The sequence below is a fragment of the Lynx rufus genome, unplaced genomic scaffold, assembly GCF_022079265.1.
Source record: "Lynx rufus isolate CCGP_SWC_20201006 ecotype Redwood Valley unplaced genomic scaffold, mLynRuf1.p SCAF_5, whole genome shotgun sequence".
NCBI lineage: Eukaryota > Metazoa > Chordata > Mammalia > Carnivora > Felidae > Lynx > Lynx rufus.
The window spans coordinates 100,252,806-100,268,529 of record NW_025814867.1 but is presented as its reverse complement, the minus strand read 5'-3'; the positions used below and the strand labels follow the sequence as shown (position 1 = coordinate 100,268,529).

At 35.7% G+C, this 15,724-nt stretch overlaps 1 protein-coding gene across 1 annotated transcript in view; it reads right to left on the bottom strand.

Moving 5' to 3' along the window:
* Positions 1 to 15,724, bottom strand: part of SLC9C1 (solute carrier family 9 member C1) — an 87,208-nt gene that overhangs the window by 12,624 nt on the left and 58,860 nt on the right. Inside the window, exons 19-22 of the mRNA XM_047100320.1 lie at positions 15,367 to 15,515; positions 6,690 to 6,815; positions 5,240 to 5,338; positions 4,540 to 4,713 (exon numbers count right to left, since the gene is read on the bottom strand). Of these exons, the coding sequence (XP_046956276.1) occupies positions 4,540 to 4,713; positions 5,240 to 5,338; positions 6,690 to 6,815; positions 15,367 to 15,515 (548 nt within the window). The remainder of the gene's footprint in view (positions 1 to 4,539; positions 4,714 to 5,239; positions 5,339 to 6,689; positions 6,816 to 15,366; positions 15,516 to 15,724) is intronic.

Genomic DNA, 15,724 nt, shown 5'->3' with positions numbered 1-15,724 from the left:
AATTCTTTGGGTAAATACCCAGTGCAATTAGTGTATCTTAGGGTAGTTTTATTCTTAATTTCTTTGAGGAAACTCCATACTGTTTCCACCGTGGCTGCATTAATTTGCATTCCCACCAATAGTGCACAAGGGGTCCTTTTTCTCCACATCTTTGTGAACACTTTTTTTTCCTTGAGTTTTTGATTTTAGCCATTCTGACAGGTGTGAGAAGATATCTCATTGTAGTTTTGATTTGCATTTCTCTTATAATGAGTGATGTTGTGTCTGTTGGCCATCTGTATGTCTTCTTAAGAAATGTCTATTTATATGTTTTGCCCATTTTAAAATTGGATTATTATTTATTTTCTGGTGTTGGGTTGTATAAGTTCTTTATATATTTTGGATACTAACTCTTTATCAAATATGTCATTTGCAAATATCTTCTCCCATTCAGTAGGTTATCTTTTAGTGTTTTGTTTTGTTTTGTTTTGAGAGAGAGGTAGAGAGAAAGGGTACAAGTGAGTGAAGGGCAGAAAGTGAGAGGGAGGGAGAGGGAGACAGAATTCCATGAGGGGCAGAGAGAGAGAGAGAGAGAGGGAAAGAGAGAGAAAAGTGAGGCTCACCTGAAGTGGGGCTCATGGGGACCCAAAGTGGGGTTTGAGCTCACCCAAAGTGGGACTTGAACTCATGAACTATGAGATCATAACCTGAGCCAAATTTAGATGTTTAACCGACTGAGCCACCCAGAAACCTAGTTATCTTTTAGTTTTGTTGGTTGTTTCCTTCACTGTGCAGAAGGTTTTTATTGTCATGTAGTCTCAACTAGTTAATTTTTGTTTTTATTTCCCTTGCTTCAGGAGACATAATTAGAAAGATACTGTTACAGCCAATGTCAGAGAAATTACCACCTGTTCTCTGTTCTAAAATTTTATTATTTATTTATTTATTTATTTATTTATTTATTTAAGTCAACTCTATGCCCAACATGGGGTTTAAACTCATGACCGTGAGATCAAGAGTCACATGCTCTACTGACTGAGACAGTCAGGCACCTCTATTCTAGGATTTTTATAGTTTCAGGTCTCACATTTAGGTCCTTAATCCATTTTGAGTTTACTTTTGTGTATGGTGTAAAAAAGTGGTCTACTTTTTTGCATGTAGCTGTCCTGTTTTCCCAACACCATTTTTTGAAGATACTGTTGTTTTCCCCCCATTTATTATTCTTGTCTCCTTTGTCAAATGACCATATAATTGTGGGTTTATTTCTGGATTTTTTATTCTATTCCATTGATCTATGTGTTTCTTTTTGTGCCAGTACCATACTGTTTTGATTACTACAACTTTGTATTATAATGTGAAATCTGGAATTGCAATACCTACAGCTTTGTTTTTCAAGATTGCTTTCACTGTTTGGATTATTTTGTGGTTTCATTCATATTTTAGGATTGTTTGTTCTAGTTCTGTGAAAAAATGCTGTTGGTATTTTGATAGGGGTTACATTAAATCTGTAGATTACTTTGGGTAGTACAGACACTGTAACAATATTTGTTGCTCCAAGCTAAGAGCATGGAACATCTTAATTTCTTTCATCAGATTAGGCTGGGGGGAGGGGAGAGGAGTGAAGACGGCAGAAAAGTAGGGGGACCAGGATTTTCCTTGTCCCTCAAACACATCTGAATTGAAGTCAAATCACTTGGAACACCCAGAAAATCAATCTGTGGAGTGGCAGAAGGATCTCCACAGGTGGAGGGAGACAGCTTGGTGGGATTGAGGTGCATGTATGTGAATTGGGGAGATAAAATGGCATAGGCACAGAGGGTATGGAACCCCTTCTGTGGAGAGACAAAAGGAGAAAAAGAAAAGAGGGGCTGTGAAATTGCGGTATTGAGTTAGCACAAGAGGAAAACCTCTCCAGACCATGGACTAGCAAATGAGAAATATGAAGAGAACCAGTTTCTATTTTGCAACAGCCGTTTGAAACTTGGAGGTTTCAAAAACGCACAACTTTCTCCAGACCAGAGCTGGCCATTGTGTGCACCTGGCAGGGAGGGGAGCTAGACCCAGGGCAAGGCCCGAACACATGAACTGTGAGATCATGACCTAAGTGGCAGAAGTTGGATGCCTCCCTGACTGGGCCACCCAGATGCTCCCAGATATTGTTTCGTTTTATGGAATCACTTAGCTCTCTAATTCTCCCTGGTGATCTAGTAATTTCTGTTCCCTCCTTTTTTCAGTTTCATCATTTTCAATAATTTTATCTTCTAATTTTTTTTTATGTTTATTTATTTTTGAGAGAGACAGAGACAGAATGCAAGTGGGTTGGGGCAGAGAGAGAGGGAGGCACAGAATCCAAAGCAGGCTCCAGGCTCTGAGCTGTCAGCACAGAGTCCAACACAGGGGCTCGAACCCACGAGCTGTGAGATCATGACCTGAGCCGAAGTCGGATGCTCAACTGACTGAGTCACCCAGGTGCCCCAATTATTTTATCTTCTATTTCACCTATTCTTTCCTTATTATTTCTATTATTTGTCTTCTAGTTCTTTGACTCTTAAAATGTTTTCTGTAATGTTTTATTTATTCTTGAGAGAGAGAAAGACAGAGCATGAGTGAGGGAGGGGCAGAGTGAGAGAGGGACACAGAATCCGAAGCAGGCTCCAGGCTCTGAGCTGTCAGCACAGAGCCCCACTTGGAGCTTGAACTCACAAGCCCCAAGCTGTCTGACACTCAACCAACTGAGCCACCCAGGCACCCTTGACTCTTTTTTACTGCTATCTCCAATTAGGTGTTTTTAGCTCTAAAATTTCCATTTGACTCTTTTCTATATTTCCACAATATCCTGATATTTTCTATCTCGTTTCTCACTAAGGATATATTTTCCTTTAATTTTTTGAACATATTTCAAAGAACATAGTTCTTCAAATCTATTATTAATAATTATTTAGTGCCTAATCCATATTTTGGGCAATTTCAATGTTGTTTTCTATACATTGTGCACTTTTTTCACACTATAGACCACATTATCATGTTTGTTTGTTTAGTAATTCATTGTTATTCTGTAACCAGAAACAGAAGGCTATAATATGTTTATGAAAATCTCAGGTATCATATAATTTTACTTGTAAATATTCTAATATCCATCACTGAATAATAGACACATAAAGTTTTCCCTTACCCTCCTCCTTCTCCCATTCCTCTTTATATGTCATTGGTGTGTTGAGAAAAAAAAATGGATCATTCATTCTGTGGACCTCCCACATCTTTGGATTTAGCTAGTTATTCCCTTCTGATGTCAATTAACTTGTTTCTCTCCTTCCTGAGTTTTTTATAAACTGGTTAGATCTATATGTTTTTACTCTTTCAATTTTTTTTTTAATTAAAGAAAGGGGGCACCTAGGTGACTCAGTTGGTTAACATCCATCTCTTGGTTTTGGTTGAGGTGATGATCTCATGGTTCATGAGTTTGAGCCCTGTGTCAGACTCCGTGCTGACATCATGGAGTCTGTTTGGGATTATCTCTCTCCCTCTCTCTGACTTTCCCTGACTCCCACAGGCATGCTCTCTCTCTCTCTCTCTCTCAAAAAAAAAACAATCCACAAATATATATATAGGCTTTTAGTTTTTTCTCATTCAAGAAGACTTCATGGTGGTGCCAGTACTTCTGCTGCATCATATCATGAGGTACGTGATGTCCAATTGTCCAACTTTTAGTGATGCTACAATTGTTTTTAGGTGGTGCAAGCCTGGTCCTTTCATTATGATGTTTCCCATTAACATTACACTTAGTTGTTTCAGCATCAGTTGATAGTTGTTGCTTATTTACATTATTTCATTTCAGATGGCAAAATGAAATATGCTAGGTCTCTGCTTCTATATTTGTTAGCTGAAATTCTGTATAGAAGAATATTACTTCATTTTTTGTTGTTGTTACCTTGAAAAAGTTCATAGAGGAAAGGCAGGATAAATGTTTAATTCTTTCTATTTTTTAAAAGAACAATCCATGTTTAGAGTAGTATGTTGATATTCCAAAAACCTTATTGGAAATTAAATGAATTTTGGTATCATTATCAACTTATGGATTTTTATATATTGTGGGGTCAATTGTTTGCAGTCATTGTTCTTTTAGAGTTCAAATTAGGCCAGTGAGTTCCCCTGTTTTTTTGAGAATTTTGTCCTCATTGTGTCTAGGGAAACTTCCATCTACTTTGTTCAACTTTTTTATTAATAGCTATTAGTTCTCTTTTTTCCTTACTTAGTCCCCCAAATTATGGTGTTTACAGTTAAAATATCTCCTCTAATTTCCCCATGAGAGACCTCATTTAATCAGTTTTTCTGGTTAAAATCTTTTTTTCAACATGGCAGAGCAATATTTATAAGCCATTTTGCCAGGGCATTATACTGGGTAAGTATAATTTGGTAACAAGGTTTGCTCCCTTACTATTCCTATATTTTTTAAAATTATCATCAGACAGCAAACATATGCTAGGTACAGAAACAACCTTAAATTTGATACTAGATATTGAATGAGATACAACAGTAAGACACAATGTGATGTTTTCTGACCTCCACTACAGTTTTGCAGGTAGCAGAACATATCATGGGTTTATTCGTTAAGCAGTTTAACTCTCCTATTATTTCCCCACTGATCATAAAGTCTGTGTAAGTTATCTGATCATCATTCTCCTCTGACTCCCAGAGCATTTGGTCAATTCCCAAGCCAGGCTTTGATCTTTGAAGCTGTTCAGAACAAAGAAAGATAAAAAAACATATGCCAATTACCCAAACTGTCTAAATTTTGACTTTTTTCTTTTGGTTTTAACAATTTTAATATGTACATATTATTTTGAGGATATTTATTACTTGTACCTTTTAAATCAAATTTATTAAATTAGCAATAACTTAGAAAGAAAAGAATTCTTAGATACTGCAGTCTTTCTGATTTCTTCTGCTACTCAACTAACCTATACCTGCTTTAGGATGGCTAAATACCTGATTCAGATAAACATAAGAAGAAAACAACTTATACGATAATATTCCATCATAAAGATGATCCTTTGGATGGTTTCTTACTATCTATGGGAAAGTATCACTTAAAAGGTGATACATAATGCTAACCATTATGTTTGAATAAGAAAATTGAATGGAAGCTATTGTCCTAAATAAAGGAATAATGCAGTTCTTAACATGGAAAACTATGAATTCTCAATTTTATAGAGTTTTTAACTAATGTTCACAAATGCATTTATGAATAACTCTGACTTACCTTCACCATACCTGATATTATTATATAAATTCCTTTGGGCTCATCACCTTCTTCAAATATATCATTTCCGCAATCAAATGTTACCACTCTGGCTCTTTCCTTAAAAATATCACCAAATATATAAGATATAAATACTATTTTAGCAGTAGTTGGTGATGTTGAAATTTATATTTTAATAAATTTTTTGCATTTTAAAATACCACTCAATAAGATCTGACATGTTGTGTTAGTAAATTTGTAAGAGAAGATAGGAATTACGAATATCAAAGAAAGAAAGTGGATATTCATAGATCTATATAACTTCATAAATGGGGTATTTATACATGGATTAGAACAGAAATAATTTAATGTAAGAATAAGAATGTAAGGGAAAGATAAAAAAATATTTAATCTGGATGGACAATAATGAGAACGGATGCAGGCTAATGTCATATATATGTCTCTTACATAGTTATATTGTAAACAACAGATAAAGAAATAAAAAATTCATTCATTCAAAATATATTAAGCAGGTGGATAAATATAATTGGTCCTTTGGCACCAAGTAGATACAAAAAGAGAATGTTATTAGAACAAGTTAGACCTATTTATTTCCGTATTCAACAAACACTCTTTGAGCACTCTCTGTGTAATATGCAGAGTGCTAGGGTTTGGGTATACAAAATATGGATGAGCTAGAGAGTATAGTACAGGGGCTCCTGGGTGGCTCCGTTGGTTAAGCATCCGACTTTGGCTCAGGTCATGATCTCATGGTTCATGTGTTCGAGCCCCGCGACGGGCTCTGTGCTGACAGCTCAGAGCCTGGAGCCTGCTTCAGATACTGTGTCTCCCTCTCTCTTTGCCCCCCTCCCCCTCCCCACTCACACTCTGTCTCTCTCTCTCTCTCTAAATAAACATTAAAAAAAGAGTATAGTACAGAAGAGAGATGTAAAGGTAATTGTAATGCAATGTACTTAATGCTATAATGAAAGTATATAATGGATACAACGCTGACACCTTTGGTCCTCCAAACTCAGAAAGGATCACAGGTTGATCTTCTATTGGTGGGATATTTGCCTCCAAAGCCTACTTTTCTGAGTATTTTGTAAGGATGTTTCCAGAGAAGCAAGATTTGGAAAAAAAAAAAAAAAGTAAAAACAAAGGGCGTTTCAAGAAAAGTAGCACCCCCAGAAGAATGGAATTAGAAAACAGTGTTAAAGGGCTTGGGGCACCATGCAAGGTTCAGTATGAGGTATATGATGAATAGGCAACAGAAGATTAAAATGGAAAGGGAGGCAAGAGACAGACTGTGGATAGACTTTGCATGTCATTTAAAGGGATTTGGGGATTTTATCCTACAGGCGGTCAATGACATTTAAAGACTTTTAAGCTGGAGAGTATCATAGTCTCTTTTTAGAAAATCATTTGTTGGCACATTAAAAATGGTATTACCAGGAAATAAAAATATTACCTGAATGAAGCTTATATGATCTTTTTCTTTATCTAGCCATGGAATATTGTAGAGTGCTTCTTCAACAGTAAGTGGTTTGATAACAGGTTGAAAATCAAGTATCTCTCTTTTTTTGGCCATTATTAACTAAAACCATAAAATTTAAGAAAAAGGATGAATAAAATTGTGTTCACAGAATGTTTAAAAAATATGACTTTGTACTATTTCCTTTTCTTGCTCTTCTGAGATTTTGTTCTTCTATGGAACCCTTCAACCTCTCCCCACTGATATCCTTTTTCTGGTATCATTATTCTGAAATCATAGATTAAACACTTAAAACTAAACCTTTTTACTGAACTATAGCAGATAAACAAAAAACACACAAATTATAGAGTCTAATGGAGTTTAAATGGGACTTAAACCCTCTCCTTTCTCCTTTCTCCCTTTTTTGTTCAGTCCCTGCGGCTGTTTCCACTTTTCCACTTTCTCTCCAGCTGCTTTTGGGGAGGAGTGCTTTTCCCGTACCCGCCCCCCCCCCCCAACCCCAGTCTCTCCTCTCTCTGCAAGCAAAAACAGCTCCCTGCCCTCCGTGGTTTCTCTCTCCCCCAGTTCACCTCTCTGCACTGTGTACCTGCTGAATTCTGTGGTTCAGGTTGTGCACATTGTTGTGTTAATCCTCAAATCAGTTTTCTAGGTGTGCAGGATGGTTTAGTGTTGACCTCAAAAGTGCACAAATTATAAATGTCCACAGAAAGAACATTTACAATATGAAAAGATCTGGGTAACCAGCACCCAGATTAAGAAATAAAACATTTACTGCACTCTAAAATCCTCTCTTATATTCTCTTCCAGTCATTTCTTGTATCCAAAGACAACCACTCTTCTATCACCAGAGTTTACCTTTGTTTGGTTTTGAGCTTTATCTGCATGAAATCAATGAGTATGTACTTGTTTGTGTCTGGTTTGTCTACTATTGATCTACTATTCATCAACATTTGGGGTGCTCCAATTCTGGGCTTTTGTAATGCTGCTGTATTTGCTTGCTGTACATATGTGCACAGTTCTGTGACTATATGGTTCTGTAATCCAATTGGTGTGTCATATATATATGTTCAAATTTAGAAGCTTCTGCCTACCAATTTTCCAAAGTGTTTCATTACTTTACACTCTCACTCTGATGTTCCAGTTGTTCCACATGATGGCCTACAGTTGGTATTGCCAGTTAAAAACCATCAGGTATTCTGGACATAAGCCCTTTGTTGGATATATTTGTTTTGAAAATATCCCCTACCTTTTTGTGGCTTGTCTTTTAATTCTCTTGTTTTCTTAATAAAGAGAAGTTCTCAATTTTTATGTTATTGAAATCCAATTTTCTATCCTGTTTAAGAAATCTTTGCCTATGCCAATATCATACAAATTATCTTATATTATCTTCTAGAAGTTTATTGTTTTACCTCTTACAGTTATGTACAATCCATCTAAAATTGATTTTTTCGTGTGTGGTGTGAGATAAGAGTTCAGGTTCATGAATGAAATAGGTTGAAGAACAGAAAAACACAAGAACTACTGAGCCAAAGTTAAAACTAAAGTGGAGAGATACGTTAATAGATTGTCAATATTACTAAGATGTCAGTTGTCTCTAAAATGACATACAGGCTTCTTGGAATCCCAATGGAAAGTTCATTAGATTATTTAATGGAAATTGACAAGTTGATTCTAATGTTTATTTGAAAATACAAAATGCCAAAACTAGTCAAAATAATCTTGAAGAAAAGAGCAAAAGCTGGAAAATACATAAAATCAGATATGAAGATTTATTATTAAGTTCCAGTATAAGATGATGTGATATACATTGAGAAAGATTCAATGGCAGATAAATAAAACGATGAAACAAGAATCCAGAAACTCATCAACACATACACAGTCATTTAATTCATGAAATACTCCACTGAAGTTTAATAGGGTATGATAATCATTTCTATAAATGAGGTTGAGTCAATTGATTACCCATATAGGAACAAAATGTTAATTATTTTTTTTAAGAGAAAGAGAGGAGTGTGAGTGGGGGAGGGCTAGAGAGAGAGGGAGACACAGAATCAGAAGCAGGCTCCAGGCTCTGAGCTGTCAGCACAGAGCCTGACATGGGGCTTGAACTCACGAACCGTGAGATCATGACCTGAGCTGAAGTTGGATGCTCAACCAACTGAGCCACCCAGGGGCCCTGGAAAAAAATGTTAATTTTAACCTAGCATTGTTATGTAAGGCATTCTAGAGACCCTTAACAGTAGAGAACAAACTGAGGGTTGATGGAGGGATGTGGGTGGGGTGATGGGCTAAATGGGTGATAGGTATTAAGGAGGGCACTTGTGTTGAGCACTGGGTGTTATATGTAAGTGATGAATCACTAAATTCTACTCCTGAAACCAATGTTACATGATAGGTTAACGAACTAGAATTTAAATAAAAATTTGAGGGGTGTCTGGGTGGCTCAGTGGGTTAAGCATCCAACTTCGGCTCAGGTCATGATCTTACAGTCCGTGGGTTCAAGTCCTGCATCAGGCTCTGTGCTGACAGCTCAGAGGCTGGAGCCTGCTTCAGATTCTGTTTCCATCTCTTTGCTCCTCCCCCACTCATGCTCTCGCTCGCGTGCTCTTTCTCTCTCTCTCAAAAATAAATACATGTTAAAAAATTTTTAAAAAAAAAATTTGAAAGAGAGAGAGAGAAAACCCTTAATGTTAAAATCCCCTAATTAATAAACTGGTATGATTTTTTGCTCAATCAATCAATAACATTGGTTTGGGTTATTATTTCTATTTTCTACAGAGTAAACTTTTCCCATAATCAGGTATATTGGTCTTAGTGTTTTTTTTTTCTTGTTTATTTATTTATTTTGAGAGAGAGAGGGAGAGAGAGAGAGCCTGATGCGGGTCTTGGACTAAGGATGATGAGATCATTCCCTGAGCCGAAATCAAGAGTCTGACACTTAACTGACTGAGCTACCCAGGTGACCCCAGTCTTAGTTGTTGTTTTTTTTAGAGAGAGAAAGGGTGTGAGTGAGAAGCAGAGAGAGGTGGGGAGAGAATCCCATGAGGGGCAGAGAGAGATAGAGAGACAGAGAGAGAGAGAGAGAGAGAGACAGGGCTCACTCAAAGCGGGGCTCATGCTCACCAGAAGTGGAGTTTGAGCTCACCCAATTCGGAGCTTGAACTCACAAACTCACAAACCTGTAATGAAATCATTACCTGAGCTAAAGTCAAATGCTTAACTGACTGAGACACCCAGGTGCCTCATCATTCTGCTCTATTTAAATCCATTTTCTCATAACCTCATTAGCATTGAACACTGACTCCCCCCCCACCCCATTATTGCTGATTTAATGGGCAAAATGTGGTATGTATTAATAATTCAGTTTCTATTTCCTTAGTTACTAGAGATGTCAAATATCTTTTCAAACATTCATTAACAACTTTTCTTTTTGCCTGTGAAATGCCTGTTTCATATTCTTCTCTCACTTTCTATAGGATTCTTTATCATTGATTTGTGGGAACTTTTTAGGCATTATTGCTATCACTACTTTGTGTGTAATTAAAAAAATTTTTTTTAATGTTTATTTATTTTTGAGAGAGACAGAGACAGAGTGCCAGCTGGGGAGGGGCAGAGACAGAGGGAGACACAGAATCCGAAGCAGGCTGTAGGCTCTGAGCCATCAGCACAGAGCTCGGTGTGGGGCTTGAACCCACAGACTGCAAGATCATGACCTGAGCTGAAGTCAGTTGCTTAACCAACTGAGCCACCCAGGCACCCCTGTCTTGAGTATTTTTAAGTGTACAGTTCTATTTTAAGTGTACATTCATACTGTGGAATCATAGCACTATTCATTTTCAGAACTCTTTTCATCTAGCAAAACTGAAGTTCTATGTCCATCAAACAATAATTCCTTATTCTTCTCTCTCCTCAGCTCCTGGAAATCACCATTCTACTTTCTTTCTTTCTTTCTTTCTTTTTTTTTAACTTTTTATTTATTCATTCATTTAAGTAATCTCTACACCCAATGTTGGCCTGAACTCATGACCCCAAGATCAAGAATCACATGCTTTTCTGACTGAGCCAGCCCAGTGTCACCACCATTCTACTTTCTGTCTGTTAAGATTTTGACTCTATACAGAAGTGGAATCATATTGTATTTGTGTTTTTGTGACTATCTTATATCATTTAGACTGTCCTTGAGGTTCATCCATGTTGTGGCACGTGTCAGAATTTTCTTCTTTTTTTTCTTTTTAAAATTTTTTTAACGTTTATTTATTTTTGAGACAGAGAGAGACAGAGCATGAACGGGGGAGGAGCAGAGAGAAAGGGAGACACAGAATCAGAAGCAGTCTCCAGGCTCTGAGCCATCAGCCGAGCCCGACGCGGGGCTCGAACTCACAGACCGCAAGATCGTGACCTGAGCTGAAGTCGGACGCTTAACCGACTGAGCCACCCAGGCGCCCCAGAATTTTCTTCTTTTTTAAAAGGCTGAATAGTATTCCATTCTGAGTATATACCACATTTTGCTTACCCATTCATCCATCAGTGGACACTTCGATTGCTTCTTTTTCTTAGCTAGTGTAAACAATGCTGCTGGAGTGCTATCAACAATAGCCAAATTATGGAGAGAGCCCAAATGTCCATCAATTGATGAATTGGTTGAGAAGATGTGGTATATACATATACAATGGAATACTACTTGGTATGAAAAAGAATGAAATCTTGCCATTTGCAACAACGTGGATGGAACTAGAGGGTATTATGCTAAGTGAAATAAATCAGAGAGATATATGATTTAACTCATATGTGGAATTTGAGAAACTTAACAGATGAACATAGGGCAAGGGAAGGAAAAATAAGATAAAAACAAAGAGGGAGACAAGCCATAAGAGACTCTTAAATACAGAGAACAAACTGAGGGTTGATGGGGAGGATGTGGGTAGGGGGTGGGTTAAGTGGGTGACAGGCATTAAGGAGCACTTTTTGGGATGAGCACTGGGTGTCTTATGTAAGAGATGAATCATTGGGTTCTACTCTTGAAGCCAAGACTACACTGTATGTTAACTAACTTGAGAATAAAAACAAAAACAAAAACAAAGGAATGCCGCTGGGATCTCTTTGAGATCCTACTCTCAGTTTTTTAAAGTATATTCTCAGAAGTGGAATTGCTAAAACTTAGGGAAATTCTTCTTAAGTGCCATACTGTTTTTCACAGTGGCTGTACCATTTTACATCCCCACCAATGATGTACAGGGTTTTTGGTTTTGGTTTCTTTGATGATACTCATCTTAATTGGTATGAAGATTTCATTGTAGTTTTGATTTGCATTTCCTTAATAATTAAGGAAATGTTAAGCATCTTTTCGTGTGTTTATTGGTTATTTGTGTATCTTTTTTGAAAAAAATATCTATCCAAGTCCTTTGCCTATTTTTGAATTGAGCTGCTTGGTTTTTGTTGTTGACTTTCAAGAGTTCTCTATATATTCTGTATATTAATTCCTTATCCAATACATGATTTGCAAATATTTTCTCCTATTCTGTTTGTTGCATTTTTATTTTGGGGATAGTGCCTTTTGATGCACATGAAGGTCATAATGTACCTTTTTTTTTTAATTTTCTAATTTTGATGAAGTCCACGTTTTCTATTTTTTTCTTTTGTTGCCCGTGCCTTTGATGTTATTTTAATAACTTATTGTCAAATACAGTATCATGAAATTTTGCCCTCTATTTTCTTCTAAGAGTTTTACAGTGTTAGGTCTTACATTAGTTCATGGATTCATTTTGAGTTAATTTTGTAAATGGTGTCAGGTAGCCGTGCAACTTCATTCTTTTGCATGAGGATATCCAGGTTTCCCAGGAACGTCATATAGTTGGATCATGTTTTTTGTCTATTTTGCCAATCTTTGTGTTTTGTTTGGAGAGTCAAATCCATTTATATTTAAAGTAATTACTTATAAGGGAACAGTTACTTCCATTATTTTACTATTTTTCCTACATATAGCTTTTTGTCCTTTATTTCCTACATACTGGCTTCTTTTGCACGTAGGGTTTTTTGTTTTGTTTTGTTTTGTTTGTTTGTTTTTGTTTTGTTTTTTGTTTTTTTTTTGGAGTGAAACAATTAAATTCCTTTCTCATTTATTTTTTGGGTATATTCTTTGTTATTTACCTTTTAATTTCCATGATGATTACATTTAACACCCTAGAGTGTAGTACTCTAATTTAAATGTATATCAGCTTAACTTTCATGACATATAAAACTCTGCCCCTTCAATAGTTCCATCCACACTCCTTTCTGTTGTTACAAATTTATATCTTTATACGTTGTGTGTCCAAAATATATATGTTTTTAAATGCGTAGTCTCTTATATGATGTAGGAAACAACATATAGACTTACAAGCCAACATTATCATAATGTTAGCTTTTAGACTAATAATTGTTTCAAATGTTCTAGTCTCTTAATCATGTAGAAAACAAAAAAAAAAGTGGAGTTGCAAAAAAATTATTACAATAATATTATCTTTTATCATTGCCCATGTAGTTATCTTTACTAAGATCTTTATTTCTTCATATGGGTTCCAGTTATTGTCTTCTGCTCTTTCAATTTGTAGGGCTCCTTTTAACATTTCTTTCAGGGAAGATCTAGTCATAATAAACTCCCTCCACTTTTGTTCACCTGGGAATGTCTTAATTTCTCCCTCACTTCTGCAGGACAGTTTTGCTGGACATAGGATTTTTGGTTGATAGTGTTTTTTTCTTTTAGCACTTTGAATATATCAGCCTGCTTCTTTCTGATCTCTGAAGTTTCTGATGAGAAATCTGATAATAATTGTATTGAGGATTGCTCATGTGTGATGAGTTGCTTCTCTGTGGCTGATTTAAAAATTTTCACTTTGTCTTTTGACAGCTTGATTACAATGTGTCTTGGTGTGGGTTTTTTTGAGTTCATCCAACTTGGAATGTATTGACCTTCTTGAATGTTAATATTTATGTCTTTCATCTAATTTGGGAAGTTTTCAGCTATTATTTCTTCAAATATTCCCTCTGTCCCTCTCTCTCTCTCTCCTTGTGAGATTCCCACAGTGCATATGTTGGATCGCACAAGTCCCTTAGATTTTGTTCACTTTTCTTCAGTCTTTTTCTTTCTGTTCCTCAAATATGATAATTCCCATTGTTTTGTCTTCAATGTGACTGATTTTTTTTCTACATGTTCAAATATGCCTTTCAGTTCTTGCCACATAAGTGTTATATATTTAATGTTAGGTTCACACTTAAGGATTTAGTTTTTAATTAATACTGTGAATAGAATATTTTTCTATATTTTCTTTCGTTGGGGAAGAATTTTGAATGTTGATAGTATTTCTGAATATTCTATAATTTATCTTATTAAGCCTATATTATTAGGCTTAATATATCTTATTAAGCCTATTAATTCTCTAGGATTTTAAATTAAACCATCAACATATAATAACTGTCTTTTCCTTTTCCCCAAAATTTTATCTCTCAATTTCCTTTTTTTTTTCTTGACCTGGCTAAGACTTCTTTTTCCTGACTTTAAATGGTATACTTATAAGTGTTTTGACATCTAATACTATGTTCATTTTAAATTTTTTTTTTTTAAATTTTTTTTTTCAACGTTTATTTATTTTTGGGACAGAGAGAGACAGAGCATGAACGGGGGAGGGGCAGAGAGAGAGGGAGACACAGAATCGGAAACAGGCTCCAGGCTCTGAGCCATCAGCCCAGAGCCCGACGCGGGGCTCGAACTCACGGACCGCGAGATCGTGACCTGACTGAAGTCGGACGCTTAGCCGACTGCGCCACCCAGGCGCCCCCATTTTAAATTTTTAATAGAAACTCTTTATTGGATTAAAGATGCTATTTATTAGTCTTGTAAGAATTTTTAAAAATATTTTGAACAATGAATTTTATCAAATGTTTTTTCTTCTTTTTAAATCTTTGAATAAGTTCTATAGCTATTTTATGAGCTAAAACCTTCTTAGTCATAGTATATTACTTACTAATATATATTTAATATATAATATATATTACTTACTAATATATTACTTACTAATAATATATACTTACTAAACTTTTAATATGTTACAAGATTCAATTAGCTACTATTATGTTTAAAAGTTTTGTATATGTATTCACAAGCATAATAGCTTTTGGATTTTTTTTTATACGGTTCCCAATTGGGGAATAAATTTTCTACTTATGGAATTAGTGGGACCCTCTATATTTTTATATGTCATGGTACTAATAAATAACTTAGAGAAAGGAAATGTAGTTATTTTTCACCCTATAGTTGGGTGTTCTTATAAATCATGGAATTCTATGGGAAAAGCTGTTTCGGTGGCACAGATAATTCCCAGGAAAATATTGATACCCACTCTAGCCTAGTGATGAGTAGTTTTATCATACCCCTGATTTGGGAGCAAAGCATAGAAAGAGATGGTCCCTCACTTTGGCAAGAAATGGAAAGAAAAGCTGACCACTGGAATTCAAGAAGGAAATGCTTTATGGTATGTGCTTTTCTTTAGACAATTATTTTAATGTGGATATTCATATACCAGAGATGGTCTGTAATGGAAAATCAAAAGTAGATTTGAAGATCATGGATGACTATATATCAAGAAAGTATATTTGTTTTTAAAATATGCTACCTTACCTTATTAATTTCAGAACCTTCAATTTTATGAATAATCCCTTTTGACCTAAAAACCTTAACAATTTCTCTAGCCAAATTGAGCATGACATTAATCTCCTCCTTTGTTTTCATAGTAATAGCAATTTCCGGGTGATCATACTCTAAGTAGCCTGAAAAATAACACAATATTTTCAGAAAAAATAAGAACATTATTTAAATATTTCATGTGGACAATAAGCTCAATATTTTTGCTCTAAATCCATGGAGTACAACCCTCAACACAGAGTAATATATATCTCCCTGATGAGTCCTCTGCAATCAATCATAATTCACCAGCAGCAGCATAGTTCTGTTTACCATTTTCTTGTCGGCTTGTACT